The sequence below is a fragment of the Hemicordylus capensis genome, chromosome 17 (assembly GCF_027244095.1).
Source record: "Hemicordylus capensis ecotype Gifberg chromosome 17, rHemCap1.1.pri, whole genome shotgun sequence".
Taxonomy (NCBI): Eukaryota; Metazoa; Chordata; class Lepidosauria; order Squamata; family Cordylidae; genus Hemicordylus; species Hemicordylus capensis.
In genome coordinates this window covers 16,221,798-16,245,934 of record NC_069673.1, presented here as the reverse complement: position 1 = coordinate 16,245,934, position 24,137 = coordinate 16,221,798, and the positions used below count along the sequence as shown (strand labels likewise).

At 52.0% G+C, this 24,137-nt stretch overlaps 1 protein-coding gene across 1 annotated transcript in view; it reads left to right on the top strand.

Annotated features, from left to right (window-relative positions):
- Positions 1–24,137, top strand: part of DENND1A (DENN domain containing 1A) — a 172,045-nt gene that overhangs the window by 36,778 nt on the left and 111,130 nt on the right. The window contains 1 exon segment of the mRNA XM_053282016.1: positions 7,744–7,787. Coding sequence (XP_053137991.1) covers positions 7,744–7,787 — 44 coding nt within the window.

The window sequence follows — 24,137 nt, the reverse complement described above, 5'->3', positions numbered from 1 at the left end:
TTGTAAATTTTTATTGGTGCAAAGCCCTGTATTTTGGAATGATCTCTTTATGGTGCTCCTTTAGCAGTTGCTAAATGTAGTAATTTCTAGTGCTGTTCTTTTAACTTTTCCATATATTCATATGTTCAATGTAAAGTTAAGCCTGCAGACAACAGCTTTATTTCAGAAATTGTAGCACATCTGAAGCTCTTGTCTGCACTTAATGTAGCTTAAAAAACAAACAAACCCCAAATCTGCTTTTTGCAGTTAAGCAAACCATTTGTTAAGCATCACCTTGAAAACCTGTTTATCGGAGCTGGTATAAATAGAAGTTTGCATTTGCAACTATATGCTCTGGAGAACGAGCTAATTAAAAAAAGGGAGAGAGGCCTTTGATTTATTGATACATCCTTAGCTGTGGAGATCCTGGCCGGCTGTAAAGTTCTTTTTAAAAGGTCTTGTGACTATTTACTTAAAATACATCCATTCACCTTTGCCACTACCTAGTGGCCAGAACGGAGGCAAATTTTAAACGGAAAAATCTCCAGTGGTGTGCTGGCCATTTGCGAGAGCCCCCCTCAGATGGATCCATTGGGATCCGTTGCGTGCAGGGATGTTGGCGGAGTGGCCCTGGTCTCCGCGGAGGTCGTTTTGCAGCTGCTCGGGGGGTCACGGTCCCTTCTGCTCCTTGGGTGGTTGCACTTCCGATGGCTTCTGTGCCCAGGTTAACAAGGAATTCTTCACCGAGTTTTAACTGGTGTTACACCACTACTAGGAGGCCCTGCCCGAGATTAAACTGAGGGAAGGTTTTTCACTTGCTCCTGGGAGCTCTAGCTCCTTCTCCTGAAAGTTGCTAGCCTGCTTCTCTCTCTCTCTCTCTCTCTGTACACCCCCACCCCAAACCTTCAAAGGCAGGCAGGGGTGGATGCTCCGGCTCCGTTGGCAGGAGCCCCCAGATAGCAGCCTGTGGGACTCCTTGCTTGTGGAGAGGCTCCCTTAAGGAACACGGGCCTAAGAACCCCTCCAGGTGACTTTGGCCTTTTCCTCGGTGGTCTAGGGAGGTCGTCCTCGTATCGCTGGGCTATCAGCTCCCAGACAGGGCCAGTTACAGTTGAGCAGGCTGGTTTCCGGCAACGTGTTTGACTGTGGTGTCCTCTGTGGGGCGGAGCAGGACCCCATTTGCCTGGGCCCATCGGAGGCGTGCCAGTCTAAGGCCCACCCGATACAGTCTTTCAGGCTGGCTCGCTTCGACCCACCGTCCTTACCAGCTCCTTTGATGCGAAGCGGGTGTGCCGAGAGCACGCCCGTTGTCTCGGCACATGCCTGCAGCCCGTGGGGGTGGGCAGAGCGGCCATTTGGATGAACAGCCCGCCTTGTGCAGTAAAGGGATGTGGCGGGAGGGCGTTGGGACCTCTGTGCTGCTGGCCCGTCCCCATCCCAGTTGCGCAGGCCGGGGAAGTATTGCCTGAAGCAGCTCTCGGGTGCCCCCTGTGGCTGGCCACGTTCCTGCGGGTGCTTCTGAGCAGAGCGTGAGGGTGCCGGTCTTCCCCCCGTTAGTTCCCCCAGTTGGCCTGTCTTGGTGCCATCTGTCGACTTCTCCTGGGCGAGGTCACCTCTCAGGAACCCATCTCCTGGGCTGCTGTTTTGCTTTTGTGGTTTGTGTGGCTGTGGCTGGTTTGCTTTTAAATGGCAAGCGGGATGTAAACATTCGGCATTAGATGCACAAGCGCTTCCTTCCCCACAGAGCAGAGAGGAGCAGAGCCCTCCATTCACGAAGCAGAGCTGGAAGCTGGCCTTGCAGTTGGGGCCTGCTGGCATTTAATTTCCGGAGCAGGGCTTTGGAAGAGTTGCCCGGCAATGACTAGCCTTCACCTTGGAGGTTGCCCCCGGTGCTCTGTGGGCAGCCGAATTGGGCTTCCGGGGGGGGCGGTGGGGGGGGTGAGCTTCACGTGCCAGGTGCGGAGAGCAAAGACATCTGGGGAGGAGAACATCTGTGGAATCCTCTCCCTGCCTCGGCCCACTTTTCTTTTGCTTTACCTATTTATTTTACTTTATTTTGTTCCTTTCCTTCCAGAGGTGTGTTAAAGCCTGAGGGCTCAGCCTGTTTTAACCGAGGCCGGTCTTTGGGGGCCGGAAGGGGGCGTGGAGGCAGCGCCTGCTTTCCCCCCGAAGACGGCCGTGCTGCTAAAGTGTGCAGTGCTTGTGCGCCGGCCGGCCATTTCCAAGCCTCGGAGGGGCAAGGGGCTCTGCGCGGACGGCTTCCCTGCGCAGCGGGAGCCTTTCCCGGAGCCCTGGCGGGGCCTCACACCTGCCAGCCCGTCCCTCTTTCCCGCCCAGCGGAGTGGTCAGTCGGGGCAGGCGTGAGGGGGCGGTGGGTTTCCTCCCCTGGCCACTTCCGCAGGCGCCTCCCATTCTGGCACCTACAGCCCTCTCCAGACTTCCTCAGGCAGGTGTGGTGTGGTTGAGAAACACCCCCCACCAAAAAAAATAAGTGCCGTGGGGCTCCAGCATGGGGGCCGCAGGATGGCCCCCTCACCAGCCAGCCCGCAGGGAAGGTGTTTTGTGAGGGGGGACGTGCCATTTCCGAGGCACTGGCAGAGCGCGGCAGCCTCTTCTCTCAACAGCAAAGCGGGGGTGACTTTGAGGCGATACGGAAGAGGCCGGGAGATAACCCTAACCGGCTTCCGCAGAGCCTCCAAGGCGGAGGCCCCCTCCCCCAAGACGCCCCTTGCGTGGGCTGCCGGGGGCCATTCTGAAGGCCTCTTCCTGCCACAAAAGGTGTCCTGACGCCGTCGGGGAGGAAGTGGTTTGGCTCCGACGGACTTCCCGCAGGCTGCTGTCTTGCTGGGCCTCACGCTTCTGCCTCTGGGTGCCATTTTGTTGGCCTCGGCAGCTCCCCTCCCCTCCCCTCCCCTCCTCTCCTCGAGGGGCATTTTTGCTCTGCTTGCTGTGGTTTTGTCAGGGACTGAGGTGGGGAAGGCGTCTCTGGCCACGGTTGTCTGCTGCGGGGCTTTTCTTCCCCCTCTCCTGCCTTCTCAGGAGCCTTCTTGGGACAGGTGTTGGTCTCCGCGGCTGTTCTCTTGGCCCTCCTCAGCCCACTTTCCCCACACCCCCAAATCTCACAGTTCTCCTTCTGCATGGGCTAGGGAGGGTGGGCTTCTCTCTTCGTGAAGTATCCCACATCTTGAAGTTAAAGAGTTTTTTCCCTCTCCCACAGCACCTGAACCTGGGTTTGTCTTATGAAACCGACGGGCAGGAGTCTTTCAGGGCAGACCAAAGGAAGGACAACTTTGCACAGCACACGGTTAACCTGTGGAACTTACTGCCACAGGATGTGGTGCTGTCCACACTTAGGTGGCTTTAGAAAGGGGGCTAGGCAGATTCATGGAGGAGGAGGAGGAGGAGGAGGAGGAGGAGGAGGAGGAGGAGGAGAGGTCTCCCAGTGGCTGTGTTGAAGCTTGCATGTTCAGGGGCAGGATTGTCTGATTACCAGAGACTGGGGGAAAGCAGCAAGCAAGGATGTCTGTCTCCCCTTCCTGCGAGTGGGCTTCGTGGAGGCATGTGGCTGACCACTGTCGGAAGCAGGAGGCTGGGCGCGATGGGCCTTTTGGCCGATCCAGGGGCAGAGGGGTCTGGATGTCCTTAGAGCACCGCAGGAGCAGCCTAGAGGGCTCCAGGCAGTGCATTTCCCCTCCAAACAGAGACATATTTAACATTTCGTAAAATGACCCCAGACCGCTGTACGCCTGTGAGGCAGTGGAGCTGAAGCAAAGCCGCCTGCAGAGTCCTGGTGGTAAATGCACAGGCGTGGGGGTGGATTGCTGCCAGATGGAGATTTTAAAGGCATTTTGCAAGCTGCAGGGTGCCAGGATGTGTTCATGTGCCACGATGGTGGAAGGAAGGGGGGGGCGGGAGTGAGCATGAGGGGGCAGCCCTCCAAGGACAGTTGCGTATGTGGGGTGGGGGCCCTCACTGGTTGCATTAACGCAAGCCTTGGGGGGTGCCGGGTATATTTGCAGTGGGTCTGAAGTCAGTGGGTCTCCTTGCCAAGGAGCCTGTTGCACCCTGCAGGATTGTGGTGCTTGACTAAAGCAATCCTTGCTGAGGTTGCCCCGGCCATTGGAAACTGGAGTGAAATTGCTCCGAGCTGTTGTGTGAGCAGATGGCTCACCCCCCCCCCCGCCCCCGGCTGGCTGCCCTGTGTGTTGAATGTCACTCTCACTGGGGAAAGCGAAACATTTTACCTGCTGGGCGAAAGCTGTCCCCAGGTGGAGGGCTGGTTCTCCACTTCCCTGGAGGCCACGCCAGCCCAGTGTCTCTGTGCTGCTGCCGTGGGGAAGGACGCTGAGCTTTGGCGGGAGCGCCAAGTGTGTTCTGAGGGGCCGGGAGGTTTTCTGCATGCTGTGGGGGGTCCCCTCCCCACCCCGCCCCCTCTCAAGATGGGCGGAGCAGCCAGGGGCATTTGGGCAGAACAAAGCCACGTGTGCGCCCCGCAGAGCGAGGCTGACGCAGTAGACGGGTGCAGGCCGGGCAGCTTGTGGACGGGCCCCCTCTTGCCCTTCGCGAGGGTGCCCGGGACGCAGACGGCAGCTCCACACCCTGAGGCAGAAGTGGGTGGCCAGTAGGCGACCGCCTTGTCAGCCGGGCTCTGCAGGACAGGGGCAGCCTTGGCAACGGAGGTGCTTGGGCAGTTGGGGTGCTTGCCGTTGGGTGCCGCTTCTGAATGGTGTCCAAAGTTCGGAATAATTGACAGGAACGTGCCGTATATTAGAGGGCTCTGTTATGGGCATCCTTCCAGCTTTGCTTTGGCTTTTTTCCTTCATTTGCCACTAATGTAAGAATGAAGGGGGAAAGAGGCTGCATTTGGGAGCAGGGTTTCTGGCACGGAAGGGGAGAGTTTACATGGACGCCGGGCCGTTCGTTGACCCTCCACCTTGTTGCCAGGCGTCAGCTGGGAACAAAAACAGGATTCATTGGGAGGAGGAGGAGAGGAGTCCCTGCAGTGGCGTAGAAGTCAGCAGCAGGAATGGAAGAGCATCAGACATGAAATCCTGCTTTTGCTACGTGAGAACCTCACATAGTTGACCACATGTGGTGAAACCCTGTGCAGGCTTTGCTGCTCGCTCTTATGTGGAAGCCCTTCTACATAGGCAAAAGAAGCTTTGCAAGCGGTGCCATGTACAGGGAAACAATGGCATGTGCCTTCATGAATCATCATCATCCTAATCGCTCCTTCCTTCCTTCCTTCCTGGCTGTGTGGTGTTGACTTTGTTTTTTGGAGGGTCTCCAGGCAGGGGCTACTGAATGCTGGGGGCTGTTGAAGTCCTGGGGCAGGTCTTGGTGCGGCTGGCCTGTGACCTGTGCTGGCAAGGTCCTGGGTAAAGCATGGGAGCCCCGTTTGGCCGCACGAAGCGTTGTGGGGGCAGAGTTGGTCTGGTGGTGGACCTTGAGGTCTCTGAGAAGAGGAGAGGCGGCTGCTTATGGGCCTTGTTGCTCATGGCTTGCACGAGGGGAGGGGGAGGCTGCAGCCCAGCAGAAGTGCTTCTCTTTGGCAGGCAGGGGGGACCCGGCTCGGTGCTTGCACGCAGCAGCAGCAGCAGCAGCAGCAGCAGCTCCAGTTAAGAGGGTCTTGGGAAGCAGGGCTGGGAAAGGCCTTTCTCTGCCCTAGACTCGCTCGCCCTGCTGCCAGGTGGACCAGAACTCTCCAGAAAAACATCCTGTGTAAAGAGGCCCTTGCATTTCAGGAGTGAAGAAGAGGCCTCTGGGAGAATATGATTTGCAGCACGTGCAGATAGGTTGCAGAACTGTTTTAAAAACAGGGATGTTTGTGCTAAAGCAGTGGATGCCCCACGTTTCTGCTGCAAAAGTACCCAGAGTGAATGGATTTCTGTGTGCACTTTCATGTGCCCATAATGTGTGCATGCGTTCACAGGGATTTAGAGAGTGCTCTCTGCAGGCAAAGGGAGGTGAGAGGGCAGAGTGCAGCTCTCATGGAAGTCTGCCTATTGAGCTTGGCTTTGCTAAAACCATCCGCATCTGTTACTGTCATCAGGATGCTATGGAGAGGGTTCCTACAGCACAAAGCTGTAGTAACCCTTCAGACTTTCTTTGGTTATAGGAGCTGGGTGAAACTCTTGCTGACGGCTAAGCTACTTCCCAACTGAGGATGTACAGGAATCCAATAACCTGTCATCTCCTGATTAAAGTGCTTTGTGTTATATAGGTCTTCATTTTTGTTCTTATCCCCACCCCCCACCAAAAAAAAAAAAAAAAAAAAAAAGAGGGAGAGGGAGGAAGAAGTCTCTTCCCCAGTTTAAATGCACAACTGGAGGGCTATGATCAAACTTTTATCCACATGGAAAATTTAATGGTAACTTCCTCCAGCGTGTGTGTGTGTGTGTGTGTGTGTGTGTTTTAAAGCACTCTTACTGTACACTAAAATACTTTGTTGAAAGCAAGTATAGTTTAGTGGAAATTTTGCATCTGCTAACAATTGAACCTGCCAGTTAACCAATTTATTGGCAAAAGAAAGTGTGTGTGTGTGTGTGTGTGTGTATGTGTATACACACACACACATACACACGCAAAATAAAAGTATATGATGTATAGACCATAAAAGTATTCTCTGCCCCACAAGCCTTAACTCTGTTGGAAGAGAGCGGTAATTGAGCAGTAAAGATTGTTTACAAATCCCGGCTTCCTCCATAATGATCAAAACTTGTGGGAACTTTTTTCTTTTTTCTTGCAAAAATGGAAAGCATCTGGCTAACAATGCATCCGGCACAGCAAACCCAGGGAATGAGAGCGCTGACCATTGTACCCAAATGTGGGTCTGTCAATGGGCTCCTTGACTTATTATAGAATCCAAAGAATCTAGTTCTTAGTCTATTATTGTTGTAATTAAAAATTAAACTGGTAATATGGAACCTGACAATCTTGGAAACGTTGTTGGAAAAGCAGATGGTCGCAACAGAGTTGTTTTGAGATGGTTTGTCAGAGAAATTATTTCTGTCTGGGTCTTGTTTTTTGCTGCTTCTGTTTTATTTAATACAATTAAACTCGCTCAGAACTGCTGCTTCCTTTCTTGAGCTACCATGTTATTTATCCTGAGAAACGAGGAAGAAAAGAACTTGGTTTTGGGGCGGGCTTGCTTGCCGGAGGGAGGAAGACGGAAGATTAGGCTTTTCTCATGTTGACATGGTGCAGATGCTCTTCTGCTAGCTCCTTCCTGAGGTCTAGTGAATGAACCCGCGTCCACAGCTCTGTATTTACCTGCATCTTTTAAGTAGCCTGCTTTCTTTTCAGCCTATATCTCGATTCAGATTTGAAAGAGTTCTGATCGGGTCCCACTGAATATGGTTGTTCAGTCCCGTCCCCCCCCCCTTGCATAAAGTCCGTTCTTGTAGTTGGCTAAATGAGGAGCCTGATTAAAAATAAGGAGTCGAAGCACGCCCGCTCAGGACACTCTTCCCTTGCAGCACACGTAGCTGGCAATTTGCACCTGCTTAGGTTTGTGCATGAGATAACAGCCTAAAGTTAACAGTAGCATCAGGTCCCTTTAATTTCTTTTTTGTCTTTCTGGAAAGAGGGTAAAAGGAGAGCCTTGAGGAGTCCTTCCTTCCTCTTATCACCGCCTCAGCCTCAGCTGCCCTTCTTGGATCCCCTGCCAGGGCTGCTATCATCTTCTGATCAAATATTAATGTGTGATTCTCTGCTTGCTCACTAATCCAAAGCCAATTAATATTATCTGTCAATTATTTACAGATCCTGAGGTGCGGAGGCAATTCCCGGAGGACTACAGTGACCAGGTTTGGAATGCGTAATTAATTTTTTACATGACAAAATTCATTTCAGGGTTGTTCAACATATTATTGCTGTTCTTTTTTCCCTTTTTTTTTAAATGAAAGAGAGATGAATTTTTAGAAGAGAAAAGAGGACTGTTTAAGACGTTTAAAGAAAGAAATGTATGCACAATATGTAAACTTGCATGAAAATACGGGATTAGATTATTTTTGGCTTTCAGGAAGATGGTTGCCATTTAAGAACCTATTCTGAGAAAGCCACTCCATGAACTTGACCTAAAAACATGGACAGCAACTTTTCTTTGGCCTTGGTGGTGCCGCAGGCTGCAGAAACCTCATCTCAGGGTCTCAGATTTAGTTTACCTGGCATTGCAACATATGTGTGTGTATATATCTGTCTGTCTGTCTTTATCTGTCTGTATCTCCCCTCCAAACACCGCATCAGATCTTGCAGAGCAATTGGTATGAAAAAATAAAAATGGCGAGGGGTGGTGTGGTGTGTGTGTGGGGAATGCTGTGGGAGTTTTGCAATTAGTGCCCAGAGCAGAGGAAAGGGGACCCATCCTGCAGCGTGTGTGTTTGGGGCTAGGAGGATCGTGGCAACCACAAGCGGCTGCTGCTTTTCTTCCTTGCACTGCATCTCATTAATGAGTGGCCCTGGGTGGTGGTGGGGGGGATGGAGTGTTTTGGGGGCTGTCCTGGTACTTGGAGCAACTCTTGCTGCTTGCCGGAGAAACGCTGGCTTTCCGAAGGGTTTTTTTGTCAGCCCTGGTTGCAAGTGAAGTCTAGGCTGAAACTTGATTACTTGGAGCAAATTCTTCTCATGGTTGCACCCCTGAAAGTCTCTCTTTGAATGGGAGGGATCTGGCGCAGTACTGTTAGAGCAGGATAAAAAGACTCCCTTAATCAGCTGTGCCAGGCTTTAATTGCGTTTTTCTTTTGGAAGGTTTTGATTCTGACCCTTTCCCCCTCCCTCCCTTAAAAATGTTTCTGTTCTGTCTACGGCCTGCTGAGCCCGTCTCAATGTGGTCCCTTCAGGGCGCACAGACCTTGTCTTGTAGTGGTATCTCTGCAGGCTGGGACAATGGATGCCCGCTCTCCTGGAGAGCCTCTGTCGTATTAATATTAATATATTTTTTAAAGCAGCTTGTGGCTTGACTGGTTTTTGCTACAGTTTTATAGCAGCCCCTTTTCAGTACTTACAACGCAGAGTTTTGGTTGTACAACAAAGCATCCTTTTGAGTCCTCATTGCTATCTCGTGCCAATAATCTGTTAATAAATCGCTCCCTAAGTACCCTCGGCGCTAGCACCGGGCCACAATGTTTGCTGAAAAAGCTGCTAGTCTATCATGTGAAATGTAGTCGGATTAAGGGTCCCTCTGAGCTGTTGCTGTCTCTCGTGCCTGTGATCTATGGATTATAGGACTGTCTCATACATAAAATATGTTTCCTTTTGTAAAACCACCAAAAAAAATAAAATAAAACAAAAAAGGAGAGAATTCTTAACATGCAGTAAACCACCTAAGAATGGATCAAGCGTACAAAAGCCGCTGCAGAACTTTCCTGATCCATATATTCACCTTACACGCACATACACACTCTCTCCATCTTAAAAAAAAAAAAAAAAAATCAATTCAGGAGGCGGGGAAAAGAAGCAAATTCTCAAACTTAAAACGTTAATGCCTAGCCCCTTCCCCTTGATGCCTTTTAAGGAGCGATAAGAATGTAAACTCTGTATTTAAACAAAGAAGAGACTAGTGCCGATGCTTTCGTGTCCTATGCTAAGGACGGCCAAACCCCGCACATCCCTTCTGGATGCTGCTAAAGCAAAAGGTGGATGTTTTAAAACCAAATGTGGGTTTTTCTGCATGGTACAAATGTGGCAAGGCCAAATGCTGCCTCTGAAAGCTCTTACGAGGCTTTTGCGCGACTAGCAGAGGATGCCAGGCATCGCAGATTGCAGGGTTTGTCTAAAGTGGGGAAAAGGAGCTGATCTATTTGCTTTTAGGTCTACTAATAACGAAGACGTTCCAGACGAACATTGTGTTTTTCATTTAGCATACCTTTGAAAACAAAGTCATAAAAATGGTTTCCCTTTATAGCATGTGTGTATGCAACGTGCTTACACTTGCATGTAGGGTCCGTGTGTGAATCATGGCAAATGTTGATTCTTGCTGCCAAAACAGGGGCGACTGAAACCCACAAGGAATATGGCGAGTTAAGTCAACACAAGGCAACTCACTCATTAGTACAACGAAAGCCCTCAAGTCCCCCCCCCCCCCCCGACGCCCTTCCCTGGTCTAAATTCTTGGCGGTTGTTTTTACATCCAGCGTGTTTCCCATGTAGGCAGTGCATCTGATCAGAGCCTCTTGCTGCCTCTGGATGTTTTATTCTGTGTGTTCTTTGTACCTTACAGTAAAAGAATCTGTCACAAATTATTGTGGCTCCCAGCTTTAGAAACCTGAGAAAAAAGGGAGGTTAGGCTGACATCTGTGGCTGAATAATGATGGGCAGCCTTTTGGCCCCCCTCCAGCCACAAAGCCAGCATTGCCTTTAGAGAGGAAAAAGGAGCAAGAAGAAAGGGGGGGGGGAGGATAAAAGGAGGAGGGCTACCAGTCTGCGGTCCTGGAGATAGAGGACTGTGTTGGGCCGCTTGTCTGCATGGCACGCTAATCCGTTTTGATCTCCTGTCTTAATTGTCTGCTAAAGACAAACGGGCAGGAAAAGTTCATCAGTTCCATCTCTCCCTCCCTCTCTCTCTCTTTTCCCCCTGCGCTTCTCATTTAGAGGCAGGATAAATGATCCGTCACTACAGAGGAGCTCCTTTCTTTTCCGACATGGGCGGAAATGCGGACCCCAACACATTTTTATTAAAATATTTCTCCCTCATTATTTCAGCCCTCTCAGCTCCGATAGATCTTGCTGTTTCATGAAAAGTGTAATCTGAAATGTAAATAAGGGGTTTGGTACAAAGAGAGGAAGTAATGAGCTGGTGACTCACGTTGCTGGAGTCTGGGTTGTAATTACCGACCGAGGGGGTGACCAAGGTGGAAAACCCCGTGTCCCTGCTCCTCCCCTCTCCCCCCCCCACCTTGGTTGCCTTTGCAGCCGGTGGCCAGATCACAACGGTAGATGTGGCACAAATCTGCTAAATACAACGATGGGTTTTGTTTATAAAGTAATACTGAAGTTATTGGAAGGAGCATGCAGGAACAGCAGAAAGAACGGTGTCTCTGGTTTTTACGAACAGGCAGGACTCTTGAGAGGAGTTTGCACTGCATGTTACTCATTTTTAGCATGATCCAAATGTAAGAGCGTGTTTGGAACAAGTTCTGCCTCTTCTCCTCGGTTCTGTTGGTCTGTGGGCTAAAGGTGTGTGCTGAATGCATGTCTGCACAGGTCTCTCTGCAAGCTGTGCATTCTGATCAGGATGGAGGGTCGTTCTCATGCATGGTTTTATATTATGCAAAACTGCTGAAATAATTTTAGCGACAGCAGTTTTGTCACTCTGCTACTCCTTTTTTTTTTTTATTGCTAGATTCAGACTTTCAAGCAGGTGAAAGGTTGAAAATTATTTCCAGCCCCTCCAATCATTAGGAATATTCTAAGCATTAATCCCCATAGCCGGGGGGAAAAAGCCACCTTAAAAAGAGAGAGAGAAGGTGGGGGGGAGCAGCATAACACACATGTTGTCAGTGGGGGAGGGTTGTTCTTCTCAGGATGGCTGCTGAATAAAACGGAAATCTAACACAGAAGAACCAGTGCTTGAAAGAACCAAATTCTCTCCCCCCCTCTGCCTCTCTCCTGTGACTTTAACCTGAGCCTTGAATGGTTCTGTTGGTTACAATAATAATCAGCCGAACTTTGGTCTTGGTGGTGGGCGTCTTGCCTCTGTGGGCCTTATCCAGCCATCCTTACTCCTCTCTCATATCCCCTTGGCTTCATTGGAAAGAGCTGAGTATGTGGTTGAATTGCTCTTGAAAGAAGTCTTCACTTGTCTGGTCAGCTGCATAGTTGCATCCTAAAAACGTATTTCACTATTTGCTTCTTCCCCACACGGACACACTGTTGTGCTTTGGTAGCACTGGTGGGGGAGATTTTTAAGGTGTGTAAAAGAAAGGGAAAAAAAGCTGGGACTGGGCATAAAGCAGGAGTAACCCATTAAAGGCAACCTTTTGGCATTAACTTGGTAACGAATGCGGAGCAGAACTGGGATAATTTGCTGAAATAAGCTAGAGCCGGTTAGGCTCGTTTCTACCTCCTGCAATCTCTTTATTGGCCATCCTTGTTGCAAAGTGCTGATTTATATGCTCCATCTTCTCCGTATGGTGATCAACTTTTGTATGTGGTCTGAGGCTCTCCTTCCAAACGGGTCCTTCTGTGCTGTCGGCAGGTATTCCCCCCCCCCCTTTCCTTTTTTCCACAGGCGCAGAAACAGGCTGTAATGAATCCCACCATCTTTATACATTTATATAGAAACCATAAAGGTTTTATGGCCAACTTTATATAGAAACTAAGAGTCTTTTTTGTACAAACTCTCTAAGCTGCGTAAGAAGCATGGCACCAATGGGGGGGGGATTTTAAAAAGTGGTCCCTTTCTTTGTTAGTGTTATGGGCTCTGCTTTGGAGAAGGTTTATGCTGTGTGAGTTGTAAGTGCGCTCTGTGCAGAACTTGCCTCGGCACAACCATGCACGTCAAAAGGCTGCCTTTTAGTGTTGGCGTTGGAATCAGTAGCTCCTTCGTGTGCCAAGGCAAGTCAGCAGATTTTGGATGCCCTTTAAAGATGGCGGAGGGGGAGATGGGCCTGACCCAGAGAGCCTGTTAAGGGGACTAGTGGGGAAGGGGCCTGACCCAAGGAATGCGATCTGCCTGGAAGGTCTTCTGCCAAAGCCCCACTGCGACGGACAGGAGTTGCTTGCAGGCTGGTGGTTTCACTGTGGCTTGTGCAGAAAAGGGGTAGACAGCTGTACCCCTTGCAGTTAACATGAGGGGTGTGTGTGTGGGTCACTGGATTCCTCGCTCCGCTGGCATAGAAATGTCTTGACCCAGCCCTTTTGGGGGGATTGCTAAATGACAAACTTTGGCTTCTTGGCTAGCTTTAAGGTGGCCGGTTTTTCCTCTCTCCTGTCAAAAGCCCAAGGTCAGTGGAAAGCAGGGGTGCGCCCAAGAGCTTGACTGAGACCCAGCCCCCGGCCCCCAACTGCTATTTAAGGCATCTGGTACTGAGGATGGAGGCTTCCGAGTGTAATGATGTTCAGCAAAGGCAGGCCCAGTTTAATCACAGCCCAATTTCTTGTGTGTAGTTAATGTTTATTTAGAACCAGTGTGGTGTCGTGGTTAGAGTGCTGGACTAGGACCGGGGAGACCCGTGTTCCAATCCCCCTTCAGCCCCATGAGACTTGCTGGGTGACTCTGGGCCAGTCACTTCTCTCTCTCAGCCCAGCCTACTTCACAGGGTTGTTGGGAGGAGAAACTCAAGTATGTAGGACACCGCTCTGGGCTCCTTGGAGGAAAAGTGGGATATGAAACGTAAATAAATAAATCATTCCATTATCTCCTAGTTCCCCTTACCCTTGTGGGTCAAGGCCGGTGGCTTTCGTTGTCCATAAGTACAAGGTCCCTGCCCTGGAAGGTCCAATCCTCAGGAGTGAAGCGCTTGAGGGACACAAAGGAGGCCTCAGTTTTGTGCATGCAGGCTTGTTTTCTAAAGAGTTGTCTGTCAGTATGAAACTTTTAAGGAAGCCGCATCTCCCCCTCATTTCACACCGACTAGTCCCTGTTCTCCATTAACACCTACTGAAGTTGCCTGCCTGGCTTCCTGCCTTCCTCTCTCTGTCCTTGAGGAATTGATCCCTTATTCAGCCCCACCCTCTGCCAGACCACCGCCTCCCAGAGCCTGGAATGTCTCCGGAACCGAAGACCCGGCAGCCTTCCTCCGGCCTGCTTGGAATGCCATCGGTGGGGCTTTGGGGTCTTGCTGCAGGTCTGCTCCCAACAGGCAACCCCCGGTGACCGTCCTCAGCAGTGGTGGTGGTCAAGGCCAGGCCGGCTTCCGTGCCGGGCGGAAGGGGCAGCAGCCTCCAGGCTAGGAGCGGGGCTGGCTCAGATGCAAGTTGCATTGGAAATGTGCACAGGAAAAGGTGCTTTGCATCTCAAAAGACGAATTAAATTATTCAGAAATGGAATCCAGTTTAAAGTTGTAATGAGCATAATTAAGGAATTTTAAAACAGACTGTGAAGAAGTGCCGGATGATTCCGTTACCAACAGGCTGCCAAAAAAGGCCACTCCTGGCAATCCCCCAGTAATAGATTTGAAAACTTGCAAGATTCCAGGCAGAATGCTTTGTGCGAAGGCTGCGCCATTTTAACAGAGCAGTGGATTAACCCACACAAGGTCTCCGTGCGGAGACTACTTGCCCCCTAAGGGGGCTGGTGGGGCAAAATCTGAAGGGCTTGCTGCTGCCATCTCCCTCCTCCCTGTTCCAGATGTGGTGAGAGAGGAACCTTGGGGTGGTTTTTCTTTCCAGCCTGTCTCTAAAGCTGGCAGAGAGTTTTGCTTTTCATGGTGAAGCAGCTGTCTTTTTCTGACCATGAGAATCGCAGGCCAATGAAGCTGCCAGTGGCTCAGTTGAAATCAAAGCTCTTCTAAAGCCTTGCACCCCATAACACTGATGGGGCTTGAATGTGTGCATTCAAAGAACCCCAAAGTTATTCTGGCTTGTTACTGAAATAGAGAATGTTCTTTATTCCAGATTCTGAACTGGTGGAAAAGAAACTCTTAGCGATGACATGTTTCTTTCTGAAAATGAGTAGGAATTTACAACTTGATGCAAGTTCTCTCCATTTGCCCCTTTTTAAGGCGGATGATGAATCAGCTAAAAAGTTGGGAAGGGTGGTGATCGGCTTCCCAGTCATTGGAAACGCCCAAATCCCTTTCCAGCCGCCAACTCTTCTCCTGTTAGCATTTGAATCCTGATGCTGCTTGGACTTGCATCCGGGTGGGTGGGTGAGTGTATGTGTGTATATATATATATGAGAGAGAGTGAGAGAGCGCTCTCCTTCTCGTATCCTGGCTTGTTCTTTTTGGCAGCCCAAGTCCACCTCTCACAGCATCCTGGTTGAACTAGCGGTGAATCCCCCTCTTGAAGTCCTGCCTGCGTAACTCCTTCTCTCTTCACGTCTTCCAGGTCTGGAGGGCTGCATCTCTGCGTTGCCTTAAGGTGGCTGGTTTCCTTGCTCCTTTGGCCAAGTGACACACATTCACGCTAGAGCATCGGCTAAGAGTGTGTGTGGCGCTTGGGGAAAAGAAGTGGCCAGCAAGCACACAGTGCGCCGTTTGATTTATGGCTCCTTGGATTGATGTGCCTCCCAACTTGGCTCCAGCAGCTTTAAGCCTGCCATTTTATGGGAGCCTTTTACTGCTGCAACTGCTAATCCTTGTTTTTCTGCTCCGGCTGGCAGAAGCGAGAGCACATGCCACTTCATGAGCCCAGGGTTTCTGGATAGGGGCATCATGCAAACCATGGGGCTAGAGTCGCCCTCTTTTCGGCATTCCGGTTGTAATGAAAGAAGGTCTCCTCTCTCTCAGCAACAGCTGAGGATCAGGACATATCCAAGTGTGATATTCAGTCTTTGCTATGCTTAGGCGACTCTCCAGGGCTGAGACCCAGAATTTGGAGCTGGTCTTTGGAGACTGGGGTAGCCAGAAGAGGAGGGCGCAGTTTGCAGGCGCCCTCTTAAAAGGAGAGACGTTCAGGGATTTTGCCTGGATGATGCAACTCCATGTGGACTTTGTCAGCTGCCAGTAGGCAGAATCTAAGCTCAGCTTGTGCTGTGCACACCCGCAAAGCCCTTCTCGTGAGCTCAGTTGCATGGAGGTCATGCAGGCGGACTCGAGCTGAAGCACCGGTAGCACCAGTGGCAGCCTTTTCGTTGGGTTTGAGAAGCACCTCGAGAGAGAAGTTGGGCAAGTGGCGGGAGCTAGCAGATGAATTTGGCCTTGCTAGTTGGAAATAGCACTCCAACAAAACGTTTTCTCTGTATCAGTGGCGACTTGTCCTGATGAACCAGGGAGGCGCCGAAGGAGGCACAGCTGCCTCTGCTTCCCGGCAGCAGCTTGGGTTGATCCTCTCTCTCCCGCATAGAGAGAGTGGGCAGATACATTTCTCTCTCTCACGCACAACACTAGAACCAGGGGTCACCCCATGAAACTGAAGATTGGGAAATTTAGGTCCTACAAGAGAAAGTGCTTTTTCACACAGTGCATAATTAAACTATGGAATTCTCTGCCACAGGATGTAGTGATGCCCACCAGCTTGGATGGCTTTAGACAAATCCACAGAGGACAGGTCTATCAATAGCTACTAGTCTGGTGGCTATGGGCCACCTCCAGCCTCAGAGGCAAGATGCCTCTCAATCCCAGTTGCAGGGGGCAGCAGCAGAAGATTGGGCATGCACCTCCCTCTTGCCTGTGGGCTTCCCAGAGGCATCTGAAGGGCCACTGTGTGAGACAGGAGGCTGGACTAGATGGGCCTTCTCAGGCCTGATTCAGCAGGGCTGTTCTTAAGTTCTTAAAGGAGCCACCCGGGTTTCCTCCTTGGGCACGCCCCTGGTTAAGAGGATGAGCTGCTACCGCTGTACAGTATTTATTTCTTTAATAAAAGCATCATGAGCTGGCCTGGAGTGCAATGGTTTGGGGAAATTGTGAGCACTGATTTCGCAACTGGGTATGTGTTTCCAGACAAGTTGCTGGCATCTTGCTTTGGCCCCCGGTGTCTCAGATTGTTATGGGAATGAATGAGATCATGGAGGGTTGAAGCCTCTCTCCCCAACTCACACGTGTGAGCATTTCTTGGAATCTGGTACTTGTCTAGCCTAGGAGTGCACAGGCAAGGAAGAGGGGAGCAGGGGGAGCTATTGGCTAGTGCCTGGTCCTAGGTGAGCTTGCCTGCGAGCCTAGCTATCAATCACTGCTGTGCAGGATGGGTCAGAACTGGGTGTACACACAGCCCTTCTGCTGCTGGTGGTGGTATTAGACCCGGCATGCAGCCAGACTCCACGCTGTGGTGGTGCTGAGAAAAAGGGCTCCAGTACCAGCAGAGGTAGAGGAACAGCCACATGTCTGCCATTGTTTCCCCACAGGAGAGGCCGTACGTGTTCATTGCTGATCACTGTCCTGGATTGGTGGTCGGGGGGGTCTGGTTGAGTTAGAAAACCTTTGGCAGAGAGCTGAAAAGCAAGAACTTCAAAGTGCACCTGTCGGCACTCTTCTGTTGCCACCTCTTTCCGTTAAGTTTCCCTACCAGTCCTTAAATTCCAGACTGCTGCTACTTCTAACATCTTGTTGGGCATGATTACACCCAGGGAAATATTAGTGCCGCGTCTGCATAAACACCTCCCTCCTGCAGCTGCCTGTGACTTCCAAGATGGCCCATCTTTTCCTGCCTTTGGTGCTGGCCGTGGGTTCCGCGTCCGCAGGCCCCCTTTCTGGAGAGCTGTTGGTCTCTCTTCTGTGAGCCTCCGCCCCCCCCCCGTCAGTTCCATCAAGTTATGCTGCTCTTTCTTTCTGCCCTCTTTGTTAATTGAATCCGCTGCTCTGAGTGCAAAGGGAGAATTAAGATATTTACTCTCCCTTGACCTGGTGCTGGGCTCCCTTTCCCCGCTTGCCTCTGCTGCTCCGGCAATTACTTGGTGTTTACATTTCAGTAATTCCCTAAGCCCACAGGTCTCTTCACGCTGGGTTTTGTATGTGCTGCATGCATCCATGCGCCCTCGGAGCATCTTGTCTGGATTCTTTCACGGTGAAAGGGAACGAGCCGGCCAACTTCCGCCCACTTTGTCTGTGCGGAGTGGGGCAGCTGTTGGGCAGGAAGAGCGGCCAGGTGTTTGCTGCCTGGCTCCTCATTGGTTGGTCACGGCATGTGCTTTGGGCTGTCTGTGTGCTGAATTCCGAACGTAGCGTGGGCCGGAATGTCGCTGCTTCCGAGTCCACGGAGGGTTGCCTTGGACTCCGTGAGGAGGGCGGGGTGGCCTTGGGTCTCGTCTCCTTGCCACCTAGGAGTCCGCCTTGGATGAGTGTGTCGTGTGCACCGTTGAACTGGCCTCTTCGCTTGGCGGTCAGCAGGAAGAAAGGGCCGTCCTGGGTGCCAGAGGGACGCCTGCTCTTGTCTGTCGGCTCCTCTGCAAAGGGCCGGCAGGCTTCCTCTCCTCCTCCCAGCGAATGTTGAGCCGCCGTCCTTTGCGGAGCCTTGCCGGTGCTTTGCTTGAACAACGTGTCTCAGCGATGCCAGACCGGCCCCTGGTTCCAGCACGGAGACACATACAAACGGCTCCTTTTGCCAGCCTTTAGTTCCGTGCTGGTGTACGGGAGGGAGCCTGTGGCCGTGGGATCTGCTGTGGCACTGCAGTTGTTTGCGGATGAAAGAAGGCAGCAGCTGGAAACTCGGTAGCTACATCTCGCCCGTCTACCTCGAGAAGGCCTTGATTTTCGAGTTTATCTAAACAAGCCCGACTAATCCCAACTATCTGGGGGGATCCACTGTCAAAACAAGCAGCATGGCCCTCAGGCAAACACCACCATCCAGAAAGGAAGGCGGCTGGGGCTAGCACATGGCTCCAGCGGCCGGCCGGCTGCCGACTGGAGGCAGTATTTGCATAATGCCTTTTTATGGGGAACTTTTGGAAGGCTGACAGAGGTCCAGCTTATAGCTCTTGGCCACAATGCAGAGTCTATAGGAGAATCCTTGAATGACCCGACTATATTGAAATGGGGTGGTGGTGGTGGTGGTGGGGAGACGTGAAAGCGCCTTAGTGCAGCCGGGGGAGGAGGGGGGGTAAGGAGAGGGGGACTGCCGCATTGTCTAACATCTGCTCTCCTTCTCGTTAGTTTTGTTCCTCGCTATTCTGTGTGGACTTTGGAGAAACCGAAGACAGCCGAACACGAATCCTATAATCTTCCTGCTGAATATTTATGCAGGGAGCCGGCCCCTAAGCTGCCCTCTGCCTCCTCCCTCCCTCCTCCCTCCCTCCCCACCGCCCCGTTTTGGGGCTTTCAAATGAGGTCAACTTCTCAAAAGCTAAATACATGTTTTTGGATGTTTGTAAAAAGATTTGCATAAATTGGGCTGTATTTGACAAATATCACCTTTCCCTTCGTTTTTGAGTTTTAGAAGTTTGTTTTTGTTGGGGAACGTTCTGCCTGAGCGAAGGAGGGTTGCTGATGATGAGCAGGGTGCGCAGTTGGGATTGGGGGTGGTGTTGAGAGGCAGGCAGAGCGGGGGTCCTTGGAAACGCTGAGCTTGCTGGAATATGGTCGCCCTCGGAAGACGGTGCTTTCCAGGAGGACCCACATGCCCACCAGAAGCCTTCTCGAGGCGCGGAAGTCGCACGTTGCAATCTGGGGCTCCGGGTTACTTGGAAACAACTACCCCTTTGTGTCTGGTGGGGGCCCGCTCCCTCCCAAGTGTTGAGGATTGCAGCCTTGGTTCCCAGATGCAGTCCAGGGTGCGCTCTTATCTCCTGCCTGATCAAAGGTCTTGGACTTGCTCAGCTCATTCAGCCATTCCCCATATTTTGTGAGTCTTGTACATAAACGCCTGTCTGGGCAGAGACACAAATTAGCTTTGGATAGACGGAGTGCTTGGACTAGGTCGGGAGGGAATTCGGGGAAGGAAACCTAAACACAACGCTCTGAATTATTCCTCCTTTCTTGGGCAGTATCCAAAAGTGGGATATCCAAGACCCCCCCATCTCAGTATTACTTGAATGGAAACTTAATTTTTCTTTGCGGCACTTAAAAAAAAACACATTAAAAGAACGGTCTTTAATTGGGAAGGTTAAGCTGTCTTAATATTTTATTTGCCCTGTGTTTAAAGGTTGCGCTGCTGCTCTCTGTGTGGGTGAGAGAGGTATAGTGTTGGCTCTCCTCTCCGCCTTCCCCTTCCTTTGCATGTGAATGTCATTAAGGCACAAGCCAGAGCTACTTTTCTCCAGCGCTGTGTTGTTGTTTGTGTTTTTAAAAATCACATCTGCTAGGTCTGGGTCCCAGGAGAAGCCACGGGAGAGCGGTGAATTCAATGCAGGCCCATTATCTCTTACTTCTGCCTAGGCTGGATGAGGAGCGGGACCTCAGGGAGGCTGGGAGCCTCCTCCTGTGCAAGGCCCACGCCAGACTTGAAGGCCTGGTGGCCTTAGGGGGCTGGATTTCAAGAAGCCGGCACAATTAAGCTTAAAAAATTCAAGCATTGTCAAAACTGATGATGAACCGGCTCTGCTCTTTCCCTGCCAAATGTGAACCCATCTGTGGACTGCCAAGGAGTGCAGGGTTCAAACCCAAACATCTCACTTTGGCATATAAAACGTGTCTCTAAGATTACATGCGTGTCCCTTTTGAGATTTCCTCTCCGTCTTGGGGTGGGTGGTGGTTCCCACGAAGCTTTTCATTGTGCTTTTCATTCTTATCTTCTCACCACCATTGCAAGCAGGAGAAACATGGGCAACACTGTTCTCCGACCTCCCTCTTAGCCACAAGAGTTAGAAGTTCTTTTAAAACTGGTTTTTGGAAGTTTGGGGCAGGGGGCAGTTGGCAGTTCTAAATGGTTTGTTGGAATACTCCCATTATTGGGTGTTTAAATCGTCTCATTCCAGCTTCTGGTGACAGCCAAGAATTGCTACTGGCTGTGTCAAGCATCCCCAGAGATGACGAGGCTAGGGAAAGAACTCGCTTTAGTGTGTGGACCTGTGTCTGTGGGTCCCTCTCTTGTTGCTGTTGCAGCCAAATCTTCTGTCTCTGGCGTTTAGAACTGAGGGGTGCACTGCTGCTTACAGGCTTTCCACTTTGTGGAAGCTTCCTTCCAAAGGCTGGCCGTGCGTTCACTGAGGCCGGTGGGGTCTCTAAGCCCTCTTCCTTGGTGTTGACGTCTTGGCTTGCCCTCGGGTGCTGGCCCCTTTATGGGCTGGTGACCGAATCAAGTGGAGATTCTGTTCCCTTAGCCGTTTCTGCATGGAGGAAGTCTATCTTGGAGCAAGTTTATTGAAGGCAGGTCAGTGTTGCTTTTCTAGTGTTTGAAAAATGTGCAAAGTGGTATACAATTAAAGCAGTAAAAGGAACAACAGAATTAAGCACAGTCAATTTAATTTGGGACTAAAAGCAGTCGTTGAAACAGCTCTCAAACAACTTTTTCCTCCAAAAGGCCCAGCAGACAGGCAGGCCTGTTGTCCTGCTGTATTGAAGGCCAGTAGCAGAGGTGCCTGGACAGTCTCTAGGAAGCTGCCCTATACTGAGTCAGACCCTTGGTCTTTCTAGATCAGTCTTGTCTTCACAGACTGGCAGCGGCTTCTCCAAGGTTGCAGGCAGGAGTCTCTCCCAGCCCTCTCTTGGAGATGCCACCAGGGAGCAGGGAACTTGGAACCTAGGTGCTCTTCCCGGAGTAGTGGCTCCATCCCCTGAAGGGAAGAGCTGACCGTGCTCACACGTCTAGTCTCCCATTCAGATGCAACCAGGGTGGACCCTGCTTAGCTCAGGGGACAAGTCGTGCTTGCTACCCCAAGACCAGCTCTCCTCTCCTGAGAGCAGCTGCCAGAAGGACCATGTGGTTTGTCTCAATCAGGGGAAGGCAGCAGGTAGACCCTTCAGGGGTTTCCTTGCAGGGAGGACTACAGGAAGGAAGCATTTAAAAAGCAGCCCGTTGGGTGAGGGAGTTCGGGAAGTGTACCCTAGAGCCCTTCTGCTGTCACTCATGGCCCAGTCCCTGGTGAAAGGGTTAAAAGGGTGAACGTGGGTCTTGCATGCTCTGAGCTGGAAGCCCCCTCCTGCTCCTCTTGGAGAGGTTTGCTGGTGGGCTGGGTTGGAGAGGAGAGTGTTTGCGTCCTGAAGCCCGCTGAGCCGAGAGGGGCTCACTCCTTTCTGCGTGCGTTTTGGAGCAGAGTCCTCCTGGCCCTGAACAGCTAAAGTTGGGCCGCCTTCATGTAGGCGTAGCTGGCGAGTTGCTCTTCCCAGGGGGCCTGCCCCCATCCCCACCCTGCCCCATGGCTTTGCTCTGTTCTGCTGATGGACGGCCCCTCGGGCCTCACCCGGCAGGAGCCTCCCTTTGCCCCAGGGCCCAGTCTGGAAGGGGCTTCTTGAGCAACAGCCCCCCAAAGGACTGAGGAAGCGTGGAGAGAGTGGCCCCCTTGAGGGCGGTAGAAGAGACTTCTGGGAGGGGCGGCTGGTTTGGCCGCTCAGGGCCACGTGAGGATGCCGGCCTGGCTGGTGGGAGCCGCTGGCCCGCCAGAGGGCTGGGCTGGTTCTCAGCTGCCTCTGAGTCAAGGAAGGGCGACCAACCTCCTGCCCCTGCTCCTTGGGCAGCCGACCTGTCCGTGAGCCGTGCCTGGCTTGGCCTCCTTGTCTGGGGCCAGGCCTGAGCCATCCGTCCCCCAGGCGGCTGCCTTCCTGGGCTGCCCCATGGCAGGAGGAGAGGGCTGCCGGGTCCGCCCCCCACTTGGCGTCTCTGTTTTGGAAACTTTGCTGCCGAACCCCCGGAACCCGCGAGTGCCGCCGTGTTGTCTCCAATAAGCTTGGCACTGGCAGGATCGATGAGGAGGGATTTTAGAAGGCCCACGTGGGGTTTGTCATGTCAGCCGTGTTTTGATTTTCAAAAGAATGGGAGCGGCAGGGGGACTGCCAGAGCCAGGTGGCAAATGTCCGAGAGTCAGCGGTGAGACGGCTCTCCCCGGAGCCTCGGGGGACTCGGTTCATGCCCTGCACTTTAACTGCCGCGGCTGGCTGGTATGGATTCTCCCCTCCTCTCCCGCCTTACTGCTCATTAAAATGTTAAAAATCAAACTGCATCTGAAGAGATTTGTGAAAACATAAACTTGGGGATTGATCCAGCAAACGGGCACTGGCTGCCCTTGGGACCCTCGGCGGCGGCGGCAGCAGCAGCAGCAGCAGCGGGCGGGCGGTTTCCATCTCCTCAGCTGCGTCCCTCCTTTGCCTCGGTTCCTGGGCTTTTGTGTCTCTCTTCCCCACTTTATCCTGTTGGCGGGGTGGAAGGGTGCAGAGGGGGAGAGGGGAGGCAGGCACAGTTTTTGTCCCCCACGGGAACCCAGGCAAAGGCGAAGGTGATCTTTTGTGCCTGTCTTTGTCGGTCTTTGTCGGGGGACTGGAATGAAGCCCAGCCCAGAGCATGACAAGGAACCGGAGCAGGCTTTGTGCAAGTCCCCGCTTCAAAAGAGATGCTGGTCGCTGCATGTGTGTGGGAGGTCCCCCAAGCCCCAAGACAAGGCAGTGTGGGGCGGGGGGAGGGAGTTTCATGAAGCTGACAGAATTGGGAGAGGTGAAGGGATTGTGTGGGGCTCCAGGGAGGGCTGGGGCAAGGCCCCAGCTCTGAGCAGGCCTGGGCTCTTGGACTCATCCGGCAGGAGCCCTGCACCCCACCAGGGTGGGGTGAGAGGCAGCTGAGTCATGGCTCTGCTGGGTCCCCTGAATCTGGCCCGCCATCTTGTGTCGAAGGGTCCTGGGCAGTTGCTGGAGCTGGCCATTGAGTTGTCACCCCAGTCTACGGCCACTTCAGCAGCTGCACGTGCCTCCAGGAATGGCTTCTGGTCTGCCCCAGTTTAAGCGATGGCCTTCGCTGGTAGCCCACTTGGTCTTGCAAGCTCTGGGCAAGTCACACTGAGCAGCAGAAGGAGAGCCACGTGAACTGACAATCTCTTGTAGCAGGGCAGCCCTGTGGGGTCTGTGGGAAGCATCCCCCTTCCCTGTCTGGCGGTGGCTTTGCAGTCGGTAACCCTTCAAGTTGGCCAGACACAACCTCCCCCTTCTCCCTTTGCTGAGCAGTTGAGCCAGCCAGGGTGTGAAGGAATGGGCCATGCTCCATTGAGTTGTGGAGGAGGGCCCTCCTCTTGCCAGGAGGCGAGTCGGTCTGTTTTCTGCTCCATTGGCGGGCTGATTCGCTTGATGTGGTCTGTTTGTCAAATGATGGAAGTGGTTTTAAAAATAAATGAAGCACGAAGTATCGGTTCTGTCCGCGCGGAAGATTTATTCCTACTGGCCTGCGAAGGGTTCCCGCTTGGTAAAACTGATCACTCATTTTATCATGTGTGCTCAGGTCTGTTTAATGTGCCGGTAATTCTGCTCAAAAAAGAGAGAGGACCGCTCTGTATTCTGGGAGACGTACATATGTAGGAAATGGGGGCGGCCATGTTGTCCCTGCAGAATGAACGTTTTTGCTTCTAAACTTAAGCAAAAATCTCCAGCCCAGCCATGATGGTTTCTTGGGTGGTTCTCTCCTGATGTGGGGTCTGTCTCTCTGTCCGTCCGTCCGTCCCCTTGACTCACTGAACTTTATTCAGCAAGCAGAATCCTAATCCTAAG